Genomic DNA, 24,465 nt, shown 5'->3' with positions numbered 1-24,465 from the left:
ATAATAATCACTTTTGAAAAAAACGTTTTAATAATACAGGTAATTCTTGAAGTTTATACAAATGTAGTACTAATAAGTGAAACTAAGAAGATATTCCAAATAATCAAAGCTGGTATAAATACAAGATCCATATTAATATAAAATAACAAAAAAGCATTATAAACAGTATCAACAGGTCGAATAAACACGAAAATACGATTTGAGAGTGTTTAATGTTTAAAATAGGACCCTAAGCTTTCTACTTTTTTAGGTTGATGGGCAAAGAAGATTTTTTTTTCATTTTCTTGCCAGGACATAAAATCTGGCATATGTTTTATTACATTTTCTATAAACATGATAAAGTTATCTCTTATTTTAGAATTTTTTGTACAGTATGGTACGAGGCACAAATCATCTGACATAAACAAAATATACATATAAAGATAAACCATGTTCTTCAAGAATAAGGTCTCAATCAGCTCATCCCGATCAACCCTTATATATTTGCCAAAAGGACGCTAGGAAAACAAAAATCAATTATATTGCAGGTGCATCTGTCAATCCATTTAGTCAGACTTATCCTATTTTTTAGATTAACAAATTATGCAGGAACATGAGTTTCCTATTTGATCGCTTACATTCTTGTCGTGCTGATAATCTTTATAATGGCTAACGTTTGAAATGTTAAACTTTGTGTGTTTCCAAATGTTTGTACTTGCTGACTTCAGTAATATTGAATTATTTATTTTTCACCACTAACTGTAGTCCACTCGGGCTAAACAAATCTGGCATAAAATCAACACTGAGTTCGTCGCAGTTGTTGATAACTATCTCATAGAAAATAGAGTCCATAACAATACCAGGTCTATTTAGGAGTCTTTGGTTCTTCATATTAAGCTATCCCATGCAGGCATGGACTTAGGCAACTAACGTTAACTTATTCCATACCTGCAAGGACTAGCACAACAGACTTTGCCCATGCATGCATGAACTAAACTAATTTTACATAGACATTTAAAATTATTCTATTTTTCAAGCAGATTTAATTCATGCAATTATGAACTAAGTTAATATTAGTTGCATTAGTCCATGACTGCATGGAATAAGCTTAGTTCTCAAGTGTTCATGTTTACATGATATGAAAAGGTAATGTCATACTATCAAGTGTTTGTGCTTTATTCTATAAGGTAAGTTTTAATGCACAATATGTATTTAAATCATAAATTTGAGGTTGAATATGTATAAATCAATTTAAAAAAATTTATAGTAACATCAAATAAAAAAAGAATCGAACCAACATCATATTCAATTTAATATGTATACTGTTCACAGATCCTTCTTGAAAAATCCATGCCAGTTTTCTCATATGGTTTCACTTCATCGGTAAATTTGAAGCACCTTTCTCCGTCGAAATAAACAGCTCTGCAGTCGTCTGACTTAATGCAATATTTCTCACATTCTTTGATAGAGGATTCTTTCCTAATCGATTCAATTTCATCGTCAGGTCCTTTGGCATTCTTTGTTGTATTCATATAGCATAACAAGCAACGTTTCACGTAAAACTGACTTTCACTGATATTGTCTTCAATATGCTGGTTTGAATTGTAAACAAAACAATCCCTATTTTTCAACAGATATCTGAAGGCCTTGCACTTTTTTTCATTGTTGCATAGACCTTCACATTCTTCGATTTTATTAACAATTTCAGCTTTCAAGACATTTTCATCTAAGCCTTTCATTCCATTGATTCTGTGAGTGTTACATTTTAGATCTGAATAAGAAAACAAATGTTATATATATTGATATAGCTTTCAGTAATATACCTTATAATTTCGATTACATACGCGTGTAGATAAACGCATTACTATGTTAATGGTGTCAAATGTACGGCAATTGTTTGAAACGAAAAACTGTTTTCAGTAAACTGCAAATGGATTGGTACACCAATTTTTTTTCTTAAGTGAACAATCAAATTGTAGCGTCTGACATTGTTTTGTTTTGCTTTCTATTTGTAAATTAAAGGTTTTTCACTGGCGTTTTAAACTCAAATAGTTATCAAAGGTACCAGAATTATAATTTAGTACGCCAGAATCGCGTTTCGTCTCCATAAGACACATTAGTGACGCTCATATCAAAATATTTATAAAGCCAACCAAGTACAAAGTTGAAAGCATTTAGAATCCAATATTCCAAAAATGTGTGCCAAATACGGCTAAGGTAATCTATGCCTGGTATCAGAAAATCCTTAGTTTTTCAAAAAATTCAAAGTTTTGTAAACAGGAAATTTATACAAATGACCACATTATTAATATTCATGTCAACACCGAAATGTTGACTACTGGGCTGGTGATACCCTCGGGGACGAAACGTCCACCAGCAGTGGAATCGACCCAGTGGTGTTAATAGTTATCAAAGGTACCAGGATTATTATTTAGTACGCCAGACGCGAGTTTCGTCTACATAAGACTCATCATCGACGCTCATATCAAAATAGTTATCAAGCCAAACAAGTACAAAATTGAAATGCATTGCGGATCCAAAATTCCGAAAAGGTGTGCCAAATACGGCTTATGCAAACATATTGCAATGTCATATTAGAAATACCTTCTTCTTTTACTCTTAGCAGGTCTTTAAATATGTATGTCATTTATTTGTAAATATGCCTTTTCATTGATAAGGTTCATTTCCCACACTGTAATCAATACTATTGCATTATCTGATAAGAAAATACCTTGTATTTCCTCCGAACTTCCACATATAGCTGCACACAATGGTGAAACAGTCGATGCCAATACCATTTTACCAGTTGTTCCAACACCGGTAACGCCAGCCGATTGTAAAAAGGCAAACCAGCCTCCAGCCTTAGCAGCCAATCCCCCAGCAACAATACCAGCGTTTCCAAATCCTGCTGCTCCTAAGGCAAAAGGGGTTGCTACAACTGTACCTGTGCCAACTGCTGCCAAACACGTGGTGTAGCATGTTACATCTTCTTTTGTCCAGTTCCATGGCCAATCTAAACCTGGTAAAATATGATAACTAAACTAAACTAAGTATTCTTAGATGCCATAGAATTAATTTTTTTTTCAAATTCAAATAAGCATTTCTTATGTAATGTAGCTTTACAGTAATTGCTTGGTCGCAAACGGGGAATACATTCAAATATATATATATATATTTTGTGACTAATCACCAGTAACGGCTTTTAAAATTCCAGATTGCCATGTTTTATCAGCAGCACAATATGATGCACCGTTATCTTTACTTGCGGAGAGACATAGACTAAATTAAACAGCTCACAGTAAAGGACTAGATTCACATGAGAAGAAGACCAAGTATCAACAGTAACATAATACAACCAGTGCACTTTAGAAATAACATCATAGAAGAGGTTGAGGACTTTACATATCTTGGAAGCATGCCAAGTAACACCAATAGAACAGCAAAAGATATGAGCTAGAATAAGCAAAGCCAGATATGCATTCTGCCAATTACAGTCCATATGAAAGAGAAGCTAAGGTCAATCAGTCTGAAAACGAAGATAAAAATATACATAGCAATTTGAAGTCACTCCTTATTTATGGGGCAGAATGCTGGTGAATTATCCAATCAGACATGGAACAGCTTTCATCATTCCATAACACCTGCTTGATTAAAATCTGTAAGATATTCTGGCCCAATACTATAACCAACAAAGACCTTTATCACAAAACCAATCAGTCTTGCATAGAGGCGGATGTTGAAAGGAAGAGATGGTATTTGATTCGTCATGTATTGAGGAAAGGAAATGAGCATTAGACGAAACGCAAGTGATGTATTAAATTATAAGCCTGGTACCTTTGATTACGATTAGCATGTCGAAATGTCCTATTATAATAAAATTGAGGATGGAAATGGGGAATGTGTCAAAGAGACAACAACCCGGCCATAGAGCAGACAACAGCTGAATGTCACCAACAGGTCTTCAATGCAGTTAGAAATTCCCGCACTCGGAGGCGTCCTTCAGCTGGACCCTAAACAAATATATTATACTAGTTTAGTTAAAATGAACGCCAAAATAAACTCCAAATTGTACACAAGAAACTAAAATTAAAAATAATACAAGACTAACAAAGGCCAGAGGCTTCTGACTTGGGACTGGCGCAAGATTGCGGCGGGGTTAAACATGTTTATGAGATCTCAACCCTCCCCTATACTTCTAGCCAATTCAGAAAAGTAAACGCATAACAATACGCACATTAACATTCAGTTCAAGAGAAGTCCGAGTCTGATGTCAGAAGATGTAACCAAAGAAAATAAACAAAATGACAATGTAATGTTTACTTGTGTATTTCTCTGTCCTGGACGTTTTTGAATTTAGTTGTACTGTAGTCCTGTCATATAATGTTGTCATTTTGTGTTATATTGAACATTGTCATATATAAAAGTGCGATATTTGGCTAGCCGCAGAACCAGTTTCAACCCACCATTTTTCTTAAAAGGTCCTGTACCAGGTCAAGAAATTGCAATTGTTATCTGATATAGATATAGGAAAATGTGGTGTGAGTGCCAATGAGACAACTCTCCATCCAAATAACAATTTAAAAAAAAGTAAACCATTATAGGTCAATGTACGGCCTTCAACACGGAGCATTGGCTCACACCGAACAACAAGCTATAAAGGGCCCAAAAATTACTAGTATAAAACAATTCAAACGGGAAAACCAACGGTCTAATGGTTTCTTTCTCTGTGTGTAGCATTATCTTTTTTGTTTTTGTTGCACTTCTGCATGTTCTTTTTTTCTGAAGTTTCGTTGTTTTTTCTCTTACAGTTCATATCTTTATCTCAGTTTTAGTTTGTAACCCAGATTTGTATCCTCTCAATCGATTTATGACTTTCGAACAGCGGTTTACTACTGTTGCCTTTAATTCCCCTCCAGGAGCACCTGAGATTACCCCCAATTTTTGGTGAGGATCGTGTTGCTATGATCTTTAGTTTTTTATGTTGTGTCTTGTGTACTATTATTTGTTTGTTTGTTTTTTTCCTTTTTACCCATGTCTTTGTCAGTTTATTTTAGATCTATGAGTTTGACTGATCATCTTGTATATTTCGCACCTCTTTTGTAATAAATGGTAGAAAATTAGAATAATAGAAGTTAACTATGTGTTATCTTTTATATTGTTACTTTCAACAACGTATTTTAGCCTCTTTTGGATCAAAGTGTCAGTATTACAACATTAAAACTTCAAAACGCTTTCAAAAACTTACTTTACCCTCTGTTGATTTTTTAATTGGAAGTGTTAGAAAATATTGTTTTTTAAATGACTTACACATTTGTGTTGGAAAAAAAGTGTTGTAAAAAATTTGAACATTGAAACATTATGGCAAAAGGCATTAACTACAATAAAACTCTTGATGACTGTTTGTTTAAGTGGTCTCTTGTATGGCTTCATGATTTGGATGTTAATGTTGTACATATTGAAGAAAAAATATATGTAAAATATCTTCACAAAATGTAAACAATTCGGCCAATTAAAAACTTCTCACAGCTTTTACATGAGCTGTTTTGCCTAACTCAAATCATTGACATGTTATCTTATGCATATTCACCAAAAAATCAATATGTATTGCTATTGAAAGTATCATGGGGAAAAAACAATCTGTCATTTCGGGTACCCCATTATTATGGGTTAAAACGCATTGGACGTTTTTAAAATTTTACCGTTCAATTTTATGTTTTTTTTATTGTTTAGGTTAACTCAAAAAAATATTGGAATACCTATTCGATGTGTTATTTTTTCAAATTCAAAATTATAGTTGTTGTTTATATACCGTGATATTCAGATCAATAATTTCCCATGCATAAACTACTGTTATGTCAAAGTTGTCTCTCCTTGCATAACACCGATTTTCTTAATATGTCAGTTGTTGCTATTTTTAAAAGTGTGAAATTGATTTCCTTCAGAAAAAAGTAATATATATATATATATTCAAATGGAAAGTCTGTTTCCATCTGGTGATATAAAAACAAACTTAAAAAAATCACACGAATGGGAAACAGCTGTCATATTTCTGACTTGGTAGAGGCATTTCTTTTTGTAGAAAATAGTAGATTAAAACTTGTTTCATTGCTAGCTAATCTAATCATTTTCGCATAGAATTCCATTATATTGACACCATGTGAGAGCCAACTAAACAGACATATTAGGTTTGATGTAAAGGGCGGGGGGTGATCTAATGTTTACCCCACCACATGTCCCATATTCGGAGCCTTTGGCTTTGTTAGTCTTGTTTTTTTTTTAACTTTAGTTTATTTAAATGTTTTGGAGTTTAGTATGATATCCATTTTCACTGAACTAGTACACATTTTTGTTTACGGGCAACCTGAACCTGACTTCAGTTGAAGGATTTTCGCGCTAGGTTTAAGACTCGTTGGAGGCCTTCGGCTGTTTTCTGCTCTTTGGTCGGGTTTTTATCTCTTTTACACTTTCGCCATTTCCATTCCTAATTTTAAAACGCCAATCAACATTTTGTTATAATTTTATCACGATAAAAACAAACAACTGTAACAACAAAGAAAAGCAAAATGGCATAAAGACACTCTATAGCCAGTCTATAAGCAATAATGCGTTAGAAACATAATAGTCTTTAAAGTTGTGCAGCTTTAAATAGTATATGCCGCCGACCTGCAATAAGACATTTTTAATTGCAAGACCTCTTTGATTCACACCAATACATACATATCATAACATCGTCTATCTACCTTTTTTCAAAAAAAGTGGAAAACAATATACCTTACCATACACTTCACTGGTTAGTGACACAACATTGAATGCTAAAATCCACAAAGCTTTCTCTAGTAACATCTCTATCTCTATCTGAAAATGAGAAAATAAACTAATCATAGATACCAGGTTTAAATCTTGTATTAACGCCAGACGCGCGTTTCGTCTGTAAAAGACTCATCAGTGACGCTCGAATCAAAACAAGTTAAAAAGGCCAAATAAAGTACAAAGTTGAAGAGCATTGAGGATCATAATTCCTGAATGTTTTTCCAAATACAGCTAAGGTTATCTATTCCTGATGTAAAAAAAAACCTTAGTATTTCAAAAATTCAAAAGTTTTGTAAACAGTTAATACATAAATATGACCATATCAATGATAATTCAAAAATAATTTCTAGCCAATATCTGAAAAAAGTTCAATAAAGCAAGGACGTATATTTTAAAGTATAGGGCCTAACATAACCATGTAATAAATTTTTATGAAGTTTTTAAAGATGTTCTTACAAATTTTAAAGGGAACAGAACGTCTTGATACCAGGAATATGATATACTGCAGAAATTATTATATATAAGTATTGGCATCGAACACTGCAGAGGCGGATTTAGGGGGGCCCAGGGGGTCGGGCCCCCCTTTTTCAGAAAAATCTTGCTTGGTTATATAGGGAATCACTGAAGCGTGACGGAATCGGGTCCCCCTTTAGACAGTCAGTGGGCCCCCTCTGATGAAAATTTCTAGATCCGCCACTGCACTTACCATGCTTACTAGCTACTTACATCAATTTGGACATACATTTCAGTCAGTTCATGTTCACAGTTAAGTGATTATATACTTTCCATTTACAACAAAATGTTATTTTGAAAATAAGGAGCGAAAGTCCTTTAAAAATGTATCCTTACTTTTTAATTTCTAAAAGAAGAAGAGTAATTTTAAACAATACAGATGACAATAACTGATATAACATAGCAATAGCCCAATTAAACCCTCATCTATTCTCTGCGTACTGTAATTTTGATAAGCTTAGCATTAATATTATTATAAACTAATTAAACAATATGTAATTCATGTTTTTCCTAAAGCTTTTTATTGAAACGATAAAGATTTTTAGTGAATACTATAATCAGCAGATCTACAAGAACCAGAAATTCTCGTCGTGCACTATTTTTGGTATGTATTTATTTTGTTAAAACTGGATGACAAGTCTTCATTCAATATCAAGACTAGACATGTATGTAAGACGTATCATATACGATGACACATTTTAGAAAAACATCCGGTTAATAGTCTAATTAGATAAATTGTGCGATTACAAGAACTTAAAACTCGGAAAGTTCTATCATTGTACCAGTACGGTAAAGTACATGGAGTTTTTTTGTCCTGTAAGTTCGGACATAATCTTCAAAAGTCAAAAAACAAAAAAATTAAAAACACCTGGGAAAATTCAAAACAGAAAGTCCTTTATCAAATGGCAAAATCTAAAGCTCAAACACATCAAACGGCTGTTATATTCCTGACTAAGTATATGCATTTGGACGATCTTATTACATCTGATGAAATTACCTGCGAGTATGTTATTTGTATTATCATCAATTTCTTTTACAAATTATCTCCATGAATAATATGGTATTTAAACATATAATACATTAGCAATGCATTCATGTTTTATATGTGTGTGCACAACTAATTCAAACAAAATGTGCATTTAAAATACCTGTTCATGCACGCGAGTAATGTGGTTCCTTTGTTGACTTTTTATGGTTGATGTGTTTCCCTCGGTTTTAATTGTAACCAGATTTTGTTTTTTTCTCAATCGATCTATGACTTTTGAACACCGGTGTTATATACTACTATTGCCTATATTTACATATTTAATATGACACTTCCGTGTACTTTTAAGTCTGATTTCCAGAACACCAGTATCAAAATGAAATGGCTTCTATTACATTTAAATACATTTATCGACGTATGATCTTTAGAAAATAATAGTACAGTATTTAAGTGTATCTAGTTGTTTTACATACGATGTATGATAATATGCATAAAATAAAAATTATAACAAAGTGCAGAAATTACCTTTCCTGTTTAAATATCGGAAATGTACACTGTTGTCAAGCAGGGAATGACAACAAATGCAGTACAAGTCGGAAGTTTAAATTTGTTAAATGCGCTCTGATGGTTTTTATGTATATTTAAATTGGAACACTCCTTTACCATGTTTACAGAAATAGTATGTTAATATTGAGTTGACAGTTATAGGTAGCAATATGGTAAAAATAACAGTGCAATTTGCTAAATGAAACTTATATAAAATAAGTGAAACTGGATTAGTTCAAAAAGAAAGTGTTCTATAAAATTAGTGACACTGGATTTTAATGTTTGCATGCACATTTTTACAAAATAAAAAGTGCAGGGCAATATAGTATTTTGGGGATTTCGTATGTGACTTCATTTACAATCAATCTAACTTAACTAATTTTACTTTTCTTTACTTATACTTTAGTCTATTTGAAAATCAAATTTGATCACTGTACAATGTGTTAGATTCGTAAGGATTTTCTATCTTAAAATCAATATCTTAATAAAGCATGTATAAAATTTCACTTTCGGCGTGGAACAGGCACACAATTGCATTTGTCCACCACTGGTCTTAATAAGGTTTTTAGCTTTATAGCTAATACTCTTGCACATGTTTAAATCCTTTGATGAATTTTGATTGTGTTTGAAATTTGATTAAGAATTTAAATTAAATTTACTAGTAAATTGCAGCTTAATTTTAGGAGAAGGTTTACTCTTAATCTCCGCATGAGAGAGAGTAGACTTTTAATCCTGGTTTTTCTATTATTGTTGAGGGTTTACACTGTTGACTCTATCATGCATCCTTGTTAGTACAATGGTTAGTACACCTGTCCTTGTGATGGGGGATCGAGGTTCGAGTCCTCGACTTGGATTATAGAAGATGGTGTAGACTTACTCTCTTATTATTTTAGAATTATTATAAAAGTTGCAATTTGCAGTTTCTGAGATTTTTTTGGCGGACCTTCGGTTTGGCGGGTATGAAATTTATATTTCATTTGTATTTCATAGAATTTTTAATTTGTTATGCTTCATTCTTTAAATTTATTAAGATACTACTTAGTAGTTCTTTAATTCAGAGTTTATTTGTCAGTTATAATCTATGATCACTTTGTATTTCATTTGTATTATATTCTTGACATATGTATATAAGCAAGCAACCCGTTTAATAATTTCTTGCGTCCGAAGCGCTTTTCTGGATTTACCTTCATCAGGAACGCTCAAAGCCAAACATTTGAAATCCGAAGATGTATAAGTACCGATAAAAAAAATATATATATAAACGGACGATTTTAGTGAAAATTGTTAAATCATGTCAGTACCGAAGCACTGACTACTGAGCTGGTGATACCCTCGGGGACTGATAGTCCACCAGCAGAGGTATCGATTCAGTGTATTAAAAATTGAAAACAACACGTTTAATAATTTCTTGCGTCCGAAGCGCTTTTCTGGATTTACCTTCATCAGGAACGCTCAAAGCCGAACATTTGAAATCCGAAGATGTATAAGTACCGAAAATCGTTTAAGAGCTAAATGTCAAAAACCTAAATCAAATAGCCAAATTCATCTAAAGAATATTTTTTCTTCAGATAAGTGTTGAAAACCTAAACTTCTATAAAGCAGTATTTACCAATATGCTTGTAAACATTTTCCCAATCACTAACAGTTAATAGTATAAGGTATCTTGAATCAAACAAAATCAAAGTACCATAGGTGGTGGATGGCATCTTATCTGCTTGAATTATTTGTATTATTTGAAACCAATTAACTGGAACCATACATTCAAAATAATTATCAGTTTCATCGTGGACTACGCCCGAGCATGTGCTAAACTGGGCAAGGTTATATTGTGTCAAAACAATCAGGTCTCGAATAAAATGCAGAATTCATAAGTTGAAAAACTGGATGATTGATCAACCAAATTCCGTTAAACTGTAAAATGTATATCATTCCCTCACGATAAACATGTTCTTGTTCCTGCAGACACAGCTTCAAATATTATTGTTTTTGTATGTGAATCGTACTACTACGAGTGTCTTGTAAACGAATAAGGAATATATGAAGACTCTGACAGGTAATCCAAAGTACAAAAATATATGATTTGACATAGATCATATTCTGGCAATTTACAAGTTCTTCGTGACTAAAAGGAACATTACATGGAACAGCAAATATGAGGTATATTGCATGCTTATCTGCATGTTCTTATAAGGAATTTCCATTAGATTTACAAAAAAGAAAGAGGGTCTTCAGAAATTCCAAATTTGGTACATGACATCTGAAGAACAAAATGGTTGGTTGAACCTGTTTTTGTTGCTAGCCAAACATCGCACTGTATGGCAAAACGCTCGTTTGGTGTAAAATATTTATCAAAGATATAACCTAATATATATTTTTCATGAGTTTTTACGCTATATATATATTGCAAGCAAATGGTTGAGAAACATAGAAAGACATTGGATTTTTACAATATTTGATATTTTGTTACCTAATATATATTTTTCATGAGTTTTTACGCTATATATATATTGCAAGCAAATGGTTGAGAAACATAGAAAGACATTGGATTTTTACAATATTTGATATTTTGTTAAACATTGTTTTGACTAGTAAAGATATAACTAAATCTGTATGTACCTCCAAAGCATGAAAAAAAATATCAGAGGTCAACAAATTTAATGCATATTTTCACTAATATGATGTTATTTTAGGACTACACTGGTGGCATATGCATTGCCAACCCGAAAGAAGTTATTTCTAGAATGTAGTTTTCAAACACATTCATAATAAATGATGTTGATACTTATCATTTCAAACTAGTTTGCTGTGAAAATTTCACCAACTTAACAATCCATGAATTGTACAGAAATTTAATTACTTTTATATTTTCTCCCTATTTCTTTTTCCTTAGTTATTTGATGGATACAGCTAAACTAGAGGGTATGCATCATATTTTGATCATTTCGTCGATATTGACACAGATGGACGACTTCAAACTAGAATCTTTTACAAACGTGATGAATTCAACAGCTTTCTGATTATCAATTACCCAGCAGTAACTTACCTTCTTCTCATATCGAATGGTGAATACATAACTGAATCTGAATACGATATGCATACTGCTAGATCAAATGCCGACATGTTTTTGCCGTCTCCGATCTTTCAATATATGAAATGACGTCTGATCTGTACATTTACTTGTTAGCAATATTCCGCATTCTGACATTTCGTTGATTTACATGGCGAGTAGCGCTTGGAATAGCAGATATAATTTACTCTTTCGACGCAACAGTCTACCTCCTTTTGAAGTGCATGCAATATCCTCATATTGCGTTTGTTACCTTAGTATTTGTCTTCCTTATCGATTTATGAGAATGAAACATCAATACAATACTGTTGTCTAAATTCAAAGACGAATTATCTGAATTTCTTAAATTATATTTTTCGGTGTACAAATAACAATGGAACTTATCAAAAATTTCATGGTTTTACAAAACAATAGATTTTACTTCTCCAAGAAAAACGAATTAAAAGATAAATTTGTTGAACATTTATCTAACATGGTTTCATTAGCAAAATACACATTTAACACTAACTGGTCAAAATAGAAAAAAAATGTTAACCATGAAGAAGGATTTGCAGCTTAAATTATTTATTTACAAAACAGAAAATAACAAATAAATGCATCTGAGTGTTTTTGGCTTTTTTTAAACATTTCTTCTCCTAAACACATTTTATTCATCAATTTAATTTTCAAAATTCAATAATCTTGCACTATTCAATCATATTCAGCTTTTCCCGTTTTGCATGTACTTGTCATCTAAAAAGAAATTAAAAATAAACATGTATGATAGCTAGTTTGCGTTAGTTGCTGTCGGTTGTAATAGTTTTCCCGTTATATTGTAAAAAATCAGGCAAAATGGTTTCGTGTTTGAAATGATCTACATCTTGTCCGGGCTTTTAATAGCTGACTGTTTGGTATGGGTCTTCTCATTGTTGAAGACTGTATGGTGACATCCAAGCAGTTTAGACTCTGTAAGTTAGTTGTCTCATTTTCAAAAATATCACATCTTTTTAGTCATGATTAGTATTTCAGTTTACATGTTTGAAATTTGTCAATTGATGTCACTTTGATAACCCATATATCTCATTAAAACTTGTATTGCGTCATTCACGCCATGTATGCCTGTAAATCGATACGGAATGAGGATTTTTTTTACAGACGTCGTATCACACTTTCTTTCAATTTTTAAAAAAATCCCAATTAAGGTTGAGATGCACATCAGTAAGAAAATAGACTAACATTAATCAAGAAGCGCCATCTTTGATACCTGATCAATTTAAAATTAGGTTTTCCAGGGCTAGTATATTATCAAAAGGTTTTGAGATTTAGCTTTCAAAGAAGAATTTGTAATCCTTTTCTTTACCAATTAGAATCAAGGGTTGGGTTTTTTTTTATATGACAGGACTGAAACATCTGTTCATACACTAAGTGTGGTTTCTCAATTATCTCTCCCACAAAAAGACCAAATTCATAAGAAGATTAAGACAATTGACATTGTTTCCGAGAACGTTTTCACTTCTAACCCTTACATTTTTTCATTGATTTCATGATCATGGAAATCCATTGTAAATAGTCTTAATCAAAATCTTACCATCATATTCATCATTGAACTCTTCACATATCTTTGAAGAAAAATCAGTGCCTGTATTCTCATTTGGTTCTGTTTTGGTGTTAAATTTGAAACATCTCAGCCCATCAAAATGAACAGCCCCGCAGTCGTCAGTTTTTATACATTGAATCTCACATTCCTTGAGAGAAGAAGCTTCCCAAACTGTTTGAATTTCATCATCACGTCCTTTTGCATTTTTCGTTGCGTTCATGTAACACAAACAACAACGTTTTACATAAAATTGGCTTTCATTAATATCGTCTTCAATATATTGTTGTTGTTTGTATAAAAAGCAAACGCTATTTCTTGGAAGGTATCGGAATGCCCTGCAAGCTGCATCATCGTTGCATTGATCTTCACACTGCTTTCAGATCGTATCAGATATTCATCCAAACCCTTCATTCCATTTATTTTATGCGTGTAACATTTTAATTCTAACAAAAAAAGAAAGAAACTGTTTTGTTCAACAAAATTTAAATTTTACTATTGGAGTATCAAATAAAATAAAAACAATTACTTAACTCCAAGGTACATTTTTTGTAAGTTAAAAAAGGGAAATTTATAAAAACTAACAAATTCAAACATTAAACTTTACAAACCAGCAATAAGAATGGAAAACAACTGTCAAATTCCCGACTTTGTACAGATCTTTTTCAAGTAGAGTGATAGATGTTCAATGTATAACCCACAATCATATTATAGAACCTGCAGTTAGCAGATAAATCACGTCAATGTGTACTCGAGTTAATTTCCAAATTTACAGTGTTTTTTAGATATATAATACTTATTATTGTAAAAACTAGAGAGAACAAAAACACGGGCGAGCGCGGCTTGAAGATACTAAAAATAATTATGGGGATACACAGCTTGGGTTCGAGTTTCTAAAACTTTTTTTATGAATCGATGCACTATTTATTTTATTTTTCTAAAGGTGCGGGTCCAGTTCTGCCTCTGTGTAATACGGAGGAAATAACTCAGAGAAGAAGAAGAGAAGGTAATCTAGAACACTCTGATGACTTTAAAACATTTCTACAGTGGTGCGAGTTCGTAGTAGTATTTTTCTAGTGGTGCAATAGTCCTGTCTCTGCGTGATATGGGTGCTTCAAAAAAGGAAGAATTTACAAAGTGAATAAGAAAACAATCTGACTAATGATTTAACATATGTCTTAAAGGTTGTTAAATTTCTTTTTTGATTAGTGGAACGAGTTAGATAAAGTGATGCAAGTTGTAATAATTAGGGAGAGTGTATTAAAAAGTTATTAATAACGGTCTTCGAATTTGAATATTCACTTCAAAATTTGTGTTTTCTGTGGAAGAAACATTGTTTAAAGACAATTTAAGAACGTTTATACGTCATGTCACAAATATTTCCGACTTTGTATGGTTTTCAGAAAAGTTTTGGCTCAATGAATTCGTTATCTTTCTTTAGAAACATAGACCTTTGGTAACCTTCATTCTACACACTATGATTATACTTTTGCATTATCTATAAGAAATTACCTTGTCTTTCCTCTGAACTCCCACAAATAGCTGCACACAATGGAGAAACAGTCGAGCTCAATACCATTTTATTAGTTGTTCCAACACCGTAAACGCCAGCCGGTTGTAAAAAGGCAAACCAATCCCTGGCCGCAAACTGTGGTAGCATGGGCATAAACCATGCAGGAAAAGGTCCAGCAACAATACCAGCGGCGCCAAATCCTGCTGCTGGTATTGCCAAATGGGTTGCAACAATTACGCCGGTTCGAACTGCTGCCAAACATGTGGTGTAACATTTCACATGTGTGACATCTTCTTTTTTCCAATGCCATGGCCAATCTAAACCTGGTAAAATATAATAAATAAGATGATCATAGAAATACTTTTCGAAAAAAATATGGCCAAAGAATTTTCAAATGCAAATAAGCATTTCTTCTGTAATGTAGCATTACAGTAATTGCTTGGTTGCATGCTTGGTCGCAAAAGGTGAATACATTCGTCTCTCTGATGTTCAGTAGCTTTCGTTTGTTGATGTGGTTTATAAGTATTTTCTCTTTTTTTTATTTTATAGATTATACTGTCTGTTTTCCTTTTTGAATGGTTTTACACTAGTATATGTTTGGGCCCTTTATAGCTTGCTGTTCGGTGTCAGCCAATGCTCAATGTTGAAAGCGTTACTTTGAGCTATAATGGTTTACTTTTATGAATGGTGACTTGAATAGAAAGTTTTCTCATTGGCACTCATACCTCATCTTCTTATATCTATATATGAAATATTTTTGTGTTACCAGTCACGGCTCAATTCCAGATTGTCATGTTTTATCAGCACAATCTGATCTTTACGTACGGAGAAACATATGTTAATTATAAAAAAGAAATACTACTGTTTAACTGGCGGTAGAACTTTGCTGTCAGTACCAAGCAAGAAAAGAGCAGGCAGGGTTTAGATGAAGTAGAGGATGTATCGACCATAGTTTTACCAACAGACATATACTAGAGCAAAGTATAGAGTGGCAAAACAAACTAGTTCTTAGAGCAATAGTTTACTATTAAAAATAATCACTTTAACACAAGCTTTCTACAATAACTATGAACGCTGTGTATTACATAACGGCCAACCGTCAGAATGGTTTCAAGTAACATCTGGAGTACGCTAAGGATGCATAATAAATGAAATCACAGGCATCAGATGGACCATGAATTCCCTTCTAGAGGATTTAAATTTTGCTGATGACATCTGTCTACCTTCAAGCAGCAGGAACAAATTGCAGAACAAAACAACAAGACTGAATGAAACAGCTCAAAGTATAGGCCGGACTATAAATGAGAAGACCACCAAGCTTATGAGCATCAACAGTAACACACTACAACCTGTGCACTTGGGTAATAACATCATAGAAATGGTTGAGGAATTAATATATCTTTGAAACATGCGAAGTAACATCAATGGAAGAGCAAAAGATATAAGAGCCAGAATAAGCAAAGCTTCATCTCCATTCTGCCAATTACAGCCGATATTGAAGAAAAGGTCAATCAGACTGAAAACAAAGATCAAAATAAATATACATCAGCAGTCAGTTCTTCTTTATGGACGCAGAATGCTGACGAATTATCCAATCAGACATGAAAAGGATTTCCTTATTCCACAACACCTGCTGGATGAAAATCTATAAGATGTTCTGGCTCAATACTATAACCAACAAAGACCTGTTTCACAAAACCAATCAGTTTTGTATTGAGACGTATATTTATAAGAAGAAGAGATGGTGTTTGATTGATCATGTATTGTTAAACGGAAATGAGGAGTGAGTCTTATTAGACGAAACGCACGTGGTATATTAAATTATAAGCCTGGTACCTTCGATTACTATTAGCATGTCGAAATGTTCTATTGTAATGTTTACTTGTGTTTTTCTCTGTCCTGAACGTTTTTGCATCTAGCTGTACTGTAGTCCTGTCATGTAATGTTGTCATTTTAGTGTTATACTAAACATTGACAAAAAAGCGAGAGGTTTGGCTAGCCCCAGAACCAGTTTCAACCCACCATTTTTTTTCTTAAAAGGGATGTAGCAAGTCAGGAAATGGCAGTTGTTATCTTATAGTTCCTTTCTCTGTGTGTAGCATTATAGTTTTTGTTTTTGTTACACTTCTGTGTTTCTGTAGTTTCGTTGTTTTCCTCTTATAGTTGATGTGCTTATCTCAGTTTTAGTTTGTAACCCAAATTTGTATCCTCTCAATCGATTTATTACTTTCGAACAGCGGTTTACTACTGTTGCCTTTATTCCCCCCCCCCCCCCCCCAGGAGCACCTGAGATCACCCCCAGTTTTTTTTATAATAAATGGTAGAAAATTAGAATATTGTAAGTTAACTATGTGTTATCTTTTATATTGTTACTTTCAACAACGTATTCTAGCCTCTTTCGGATCAAAGTGTCAGTATTACAACATTAAAACTTCAAAAACTTACTTTACCCTCTGAGGATTTTTTAACTGGAAGGGTTAGAACATATTGTTTTTTAAAAGACTCAAACATTTGTGTTGGAAAAAAAAAGTGTTGTCAAGACATTTTGTCTGCAATTGGAACATTGAAACATTATGGCAAAAGGCAGAAACTACAACAAAATTCTTGATGACTGTTTGTTTAAGTGGTCTCTTGTATGGCTTCCTGATTTAGATGTTAGTATTGTATATATTGAATAAAAAACATATGTAAAATATCTTCAAAAAATGTAAACAAATTCGGCCAATAAAAAGCTTCTCACAGCGCTTCCATGAGTAGAGTTATCTAACTGAAATCGTTGACACGTTATTTATATTCACCCAAAATCAATAATTATTGCTATTGAAAGTAGCTCCATCATGAAGAATAAAAAAATCTGTCCTTTCGGACACCACATTATTTTGGGTTAAAATGTATTAAACGTTTATAAATTTTACCATTTAATTTTTATATTTTTATTTTTTAGTTTACTGAAAGAAATATTGGAATACCTATTCGCTGTTTTTTTTCTAATCCAAAAATTTATTGGTTGTTTATTTGCGGTCATAGTCGGATCAATTATTTCCTATATATAAACCACCGTTATGTCAAAGTTGTCTCACCTTGCATAACACCGATATGCTTAATAATTATTATGTCAGTTGTTGAATTATTTATACGTGTAAGATTGATTTTCTTTAGAAAAAAGTAAAATTTATAAAATTTATGGCAAAATAAAAAAAAACCTTACACACATCACACGAATGGAAAACAACTGTCGGTCAAATTCCGTACTTTGTACAGGCATTTCTTAATGTTGAGAATGGTGGAACTTGTTTTTTACTGCTAGCTAATCTAATTATTAGTATGATAGTCGCATAGAATTCCATAATATTGACACAATATGAGAGCATACTTAACAAACATAATAGGTTTGAGGTAAAGGGGGAGGGTTGTGATCTAAAAAAAACTAGTACATATTTTTGTGTCATGGAACAGCTGAAGCCTGACTCCAGATGTGGGATTTCTCGATGTGTTGAAGACCCATTGGAGGCCTTTGGCTGTTTTCTTCTCTTTAGTCGGGTTTTTATCTCTTTGACACATTCGCCATTTCCAGTCTCAATTTTAAAATGCCGAAAATAATGGTTTAGCAGGCAACATTTTGTTATAATCTTTACCACAATAAAAACAAACAACTATAACAACAAAGAAAAGCAAAATGTCAATAGACAGTCGATAAAAAAGAATGCGTTATAAACCATTTTGTAAACATAAGAATTTCTTAATGTTTACCACTTTAAACAGTATCTGCCATCGACCTGTAATAAGACATATACAATTGCAAGACCTTTATGATTCAAACCAATAGATACATATTTTAACGTCATCTACCTACTTTTTTATAATTTGTAAACAAAAGTGAATATTATACAATATACCTTACCATACACTTCACTGGTTAGTGACACAACAGTGAATGCTAAAAATCCACAATGCTTTCTCTAGTAACATATTTATCTCTTTCAAACGTAAATACAATATCTGTAAAAACAAAAAACAAAAATAAAACAAAATTAAATTAAAAAGAAAATATATATCATCGTGGACTACATAATATTTTCATTAATTGTTTATACCATTGATTTAAAAACTCATAGATTTGATGAAACATTCAAAAATAATCTCTAGATATTTTTTTTAACAAAGTCCAATATAGCAAGGAGGAATATTTTTTAAGTATAGGTCCTAACATAACCATGTTATTAATTTTTATAAACATATAAAAGATGTTCTTACAAATTTTAAAGGGAACAAAAGGGAGTACAACTTAAAAAAATGTAATACCAGGAATATGATATAATACGGGAATTATAATCTATTATTATTGACATCGAACACTTACTTACTACTTACATCAATTTAGACATACATTTTTAGTTAGACGTGTTAAAACTTCCGTGATTATACACTTTCCATTTTAATCAAAAATATCTTATTTGGAAATAAGAGGAGTGAACATCGTTAACAAAAAGCTATACTTTTTTTCTAAAAGAAGTAGAGTAACTAGATAATACAGATGACAACAAATGATATATAGATATAGGAAGATGTTGTATGAGTGCCAATGAGACAACTCTCAATCCAAGTCACAATTATAAAAGTAAACTATCATAGGTCAAGGTATGGTCTTCAACACGGAGCCTAGGCTCTGACCGAACAGCATGCTATAAAGGGCCCCCTAAATTACTAGTGTAAAACCATTCAAACGGGAAAATTAACGGTCTTATAACATGAATAATACATAACAACAATAGCCCATCTAAACCATCATCTATTTTCTGCGCACTGTAATTAAGATAAGCTAAGCATTAATATTATCATATACTAATTTACCAATATGCTATTCATGTTTTTCCTAAAGCTTTTTATTGAAACGATTAAACTTTATTGTACATGTGAATATTATAATCAGCAAATTTACAAGAACCAGAAGCTCTCATCCTGATCTGTTCTTGTTATTGTACTTATTTTGTTAAAATTGGATGACAAGTCTTCAGTCAATATCGAGACTAGAGATGTATGTTAAAAAAGGAGCGAAAGATACCAGAGGGACAGTCAAACTCATAAATCGAAAACAAACTGACAACGCCATGGCTAATAATGAAAAAATCGAACGGACACCTAATAGTACACAATTCAACATAGAAAACTGAAGACTAAGCAACACGAACCTCACCGAAAACTGGAGGTGATATCATGTGCTCCTAAAGCATGTAAGTGGAAAGCAAATCCTGCTCCACACGTGGCACATATAAGATGTATCATATACGATGACACATTTTAGATAAATTGTACGATGGCAAGAACTTAGAACTTGGAAAATGATTCCTTTTACCAGTACAGTAAAGTTTGTGAATTTCTTTTGTCTTGTAAGGTCGTACATAATGATAATGTTAAAAAGACAGAACAACAGGGGAAATTCAAAACGGAAAGTCCGTTATCATACAGCGAAATCAAAAGCTCAAACACATCAAACGGCTGTCATATCCCGGACTTAGTAGAGTCATTTGAACGATCTTTTGACATCTGATAAAATTACCGGCAAGCATTTTATCTGTATTATAATCTATTTATTATATCTCCATTAATAATATTGTATTTAAACTTTTAATACATTAACAATGCATTCATGTTGCATATGTGTGTACAACAAATTCAGACAATATGTGCATTTAAAATACATGTTAATGCACTCGAGTAATGTGATTTCTTTGTTGACTTTTTATTGTTGATTTGTTTACATCAGTTTTAATTGTAACTAAGATTTGTTTTTTTTTAAATCGATCTATGACTTTTGAACAGCGGTATACTACTGTTGCCTTTGTTTACATATTTAATGTGACGCTTCATGTACTTTTAAGTCCGATTTCCTGAACATCAGTAACAAAATGAAATGGCTTCTATTACACTTAAATACATTTATCGATATATAGTCTTTAGCATATACTAGTACAGTATTGTAGTCGTATTAAGTTGGTTTAGATACAATATATAATAATATGCATAAAATAATGATAAAGATAAAGTGCAGAAATTACCTTTCCTGATAAATATCGAAAATGTAAACTGTTGTCAATCAGGCAATGACAACAAATGCAATACGAGTTCGAAGTTTAAATTTGTTAAATGCGCTCTGATGGTTTTTATGTATATTTAGGTATATTTAGACGGGAAAATCCCTTCACAGAAATAACATGTTTATGTTTTGTTGATAGTTATAGGTAGTAGTATGGTAAAAAGAAAAGTGCAATTTGCTAAATGAAACTCCTATATAACTAGTGAAATTGAGTAAGTGCAAAAAGGTACTGTTCTATAAATTTAGCATGTTTAGTGAACTAGATTTGAATGTTTGAATGCACAATTAAAAATGCAATATAGTATTTGTTGGATTTCATAGGTCTTCATCTATAATCAATCTAACTAAACTAATTTTAATTTTCTTTACTTATACTTTAAAATTCAATTTGATCACTGTACAACTTGTAAGATATGTAAGATTTTTCTATCTTAAAATCAATATTTTAATAGAATAAAGAACATGTGTAAAATTCAATTTTCGACTTTAGAACAGGCATAAGGCATGCTTTCTTCAGATTAGTGTTGAACACCTAAACTTCTATTAAGCAGTATTTACTAATATGCTTGTAACCATTTTTCAAATCACTTACAGTTAATAGTATCAGGTTTCTTAAGTTTGAATCAAACAAACTCAAAGTACCATAGGTGGTGGATGACATCTTATCTGCTTGAATTATTTGTATTATTTGAAACCTATTAATTTAAACCATACATTCAAAATAATTTCCAATTCCATTGCGGACTACGCCCGAGCATGTGCATGTGCTAAACGGGACACTGCTTTAATGGGTCATAACAATCAGGTCTCTGATAAAATGCAGAATTCATAAGTTGAAAAACTGAATGATTGATCAACCAAAGCCCGTTTTCAGAGACAAAGAAACTATAAAATGTCTATTATTCATTCACGATAAACATGTTCTTGTTCCTGTAGACACAGCTTCAAATATTATTGTTTTGTATGTAAAACGTACTACTACGAGTGTCTTGTAAACGAATAAGTAATATATGACGACTCAGGTAATCCCAAGTACAAAAATAAATAATTTGACATAGTTGATATTTTTGCGAATCACACGTTCTCCGTGACTTAAATGAATATCATATGTAACAGCAAATCTGAGTACTTACATTATCTTAGCTCCAAAACAATCCGTTCAAAAACGGTAAATTGCATGCTTATCTGCATGTTCTAATAAGAAATTGTCCATTATATTTACAAAAATCAAACAGGGTCGTCAGAAATTCCAGATTTGGTACATGACATCTGAAGAAAAAACGGTAGGTTGAACCTTTTTTTGTTGTTAGCCAAATAATGCACTTTATGGCAAAACGCTCGTTTGGTGTAAAAGATATAACCTATATATTTTAGATGAGTTTTTACGCTATATATATTGCAAGCAAATGGTTGAGAAACATAGAAAGACATTGGATTATATAATATTTGATATTTTGTAAAAAATTGTTTTGACTAGTAAAGATATAATTAAATCTGTATGTACCTCTAAATCATGAAAAAAATATCATAGGTCAAGGAATGTAGTCCATATTTTTAACTTTCTGTAAACCAACTTATTTTTGCGGATACTTTATTTCGCGTTTAGTCCTTTTTTGTCCACTTCGCGGCGATTTAATTTCGCGATTTTCTAATGTACTTGAGGTAGTTAAATAAATTAAGATCCAAGTTATACATATTCGCGACGATTTAAGTTCGCGTTACATATCTACTCGCGAAAGACGCGAAAATAAATCGCTCACGAAAATAAGTTGGTTTACTATATATGATTATATGATATAATATGATGTTATTTTAAGACTACTCTGGAAGCATATGCATTGCAAACCCGAAAGCAGTTATTTCCATAATATAGCTGTTCAAAAACTTTCATAATAAATGATGTTGATACTTACATTTTTATCATTTCAAAATAGTATGCTGTGAAAATTTCACCAACTTAACAATCCATGCATTGTACCAAGACTTTAATTCTTTGATATTTTCTCCCTATATTTGTTACCTTCGTTATATGATGGATACAACTAAACTAGAGGGTATGCATCATATCTTGATCTTTTCGTCGATATTGACACAGATAGACGACTTCATACTAGAATCATTTACAAACGTGATGATTTCAACAGCTTTCCAATTATAAAATATCCATTTCTTAGCAGTAAAATACCCTCTATTCTCATGGTATGATGTATATGTTACCGAATTAGACTATTTACCGGATTTGTTATCACATAAGCAACACGACGGGTGCCGCATGTGGAGCAGGATCTGCTTACCCTTCCGGAGCACCTGAGATCACCCCTAGTTTTTGGTGGGGTTCGTGTTGTTTATTCTTTAGTTTTCTATGTTGTGTCATGTGTACTATTGTTTTTCTGTTTGTCTTTTTCATTTTTAGCCATGGCGTTGTCAGTTTGTTTTAGATTTATGAGTTTGACTGTCCCTTTGGTATCTTTCGTCCCTCTTTTCTTTTACAGTAAATAGGTGAAATTAGTAATTACATGTAATTACTAAAATTCATGAATTACATGTAATTCCCGGTGCACTTAGTAAATACAAGTAATTCCTAGAACGGTCCAGTAATTACCAGTAATTACTAATTTTCAAATGATTTTTTGCACCTATTTTCTTACTGTTAAAACAATGTTGTAATATGGTCAACTGATCAAAAGTAATAACTAAAAAATCAGTTAATACTTTTAAAAAGTGTAAAATGTATCTTTTTGCTATAGGTGCATTAGCTACGATATTTAAAATAAAATATGATTTTTGTTGTTGTTATGTAAATCAGTAATGAAAATGATATAGTGGAATTATATTTAACTTTCAGCAGCCTATCAGTTTCTATTTTGTTAAATAAGCTGAGAAACATGGTTGATGAGTTGTGAACTTGAAAGTTAATTATTTGACCTCATTGAATACATATTCATTTGACTGAATACAATAAGTCGTCTCCTAGATCCAAAAACGACATTTTATTCACCGTCTCCGATCTTGCAATATATGAACTGTAGTCTGATCTGTTAATTTACCTGAGAACTATTCTGGAATTCTGATATTTCGTTGATGTTTATGTCGAGAATTGCTTAGTAAAGTAGAATAACTTACTCTATCGACGAAACAGTCTTTCTCATTTTAAAGTTCATGCAATATCCTCATATTCAGTTTGTTTCTTAGTGTGTGTCTTCCTAATAGATTTATGAGATTGAAAGATAAATACATTACTGTTGTCTAAATTCAAAGACGAAATACAACATTATCTGAATTTCTCTTAGTTCGATGTATACATAATCCAATTTATCAAAGATTTCATGGTTTTACAGTAAAAAAAGGTTTTTACTACTCTAAGAAAAACAAATTAAAACATAAA

General features: G+C 32.1%; 1 protein-coding gene across 1 annotated transcript in view; it reads right to left on the bottom strand.

Moving 5' to 3' along the window:
- The window catches only part of LOC143057456 (uncharacterized), a 64,977-nt gene extending 56,106 nt beyond the window's left edge, over positions 1-8,871 (bottom strand). The window contains exons 1-3 of the mRNA XM_076230765.1: positions 8,813-8,871; positions 6,756-6,834; positions 2,711-2,998 (exon numbers count right to left, since the gene is read on the bottom strand). Of these exons, the coding sequence (XP_076086880.1) occupies positions 2,711-2,998; positions 6,756-6,822 (355 nt within the window). The 5' untranslated portion in view covers positions 6,823-6,834; positions 8,813-8,871. The remainder of the gene's footprint in view (positions 1-2,710; positions 2,999-6,755; positions 6,835-8,812) is intronic.
- Positions 8,872-24,465: the final 15,594 nt, after the last annotated feature.

Source organism: Mytilus galloprovincialis, chromosome 13 (genome assembly GCF_965363235.1).
Source record: "Mytilus galloprovincialis chromosome 13, xbMytGall1.hap1.1, whole genome shotgun sequence".
Classification (NCBI taxonomy): Eukaryota; Metazoa; Mollusca; class Bivalvia; order Mytilida; family Mytilidae; genus Mytilus; species Mytilus galloprovincialis.
Note: the sequence above shows the minus strand (reverse complement) of the source record. Positions and strands in the feature narration are given on the sequence as shown.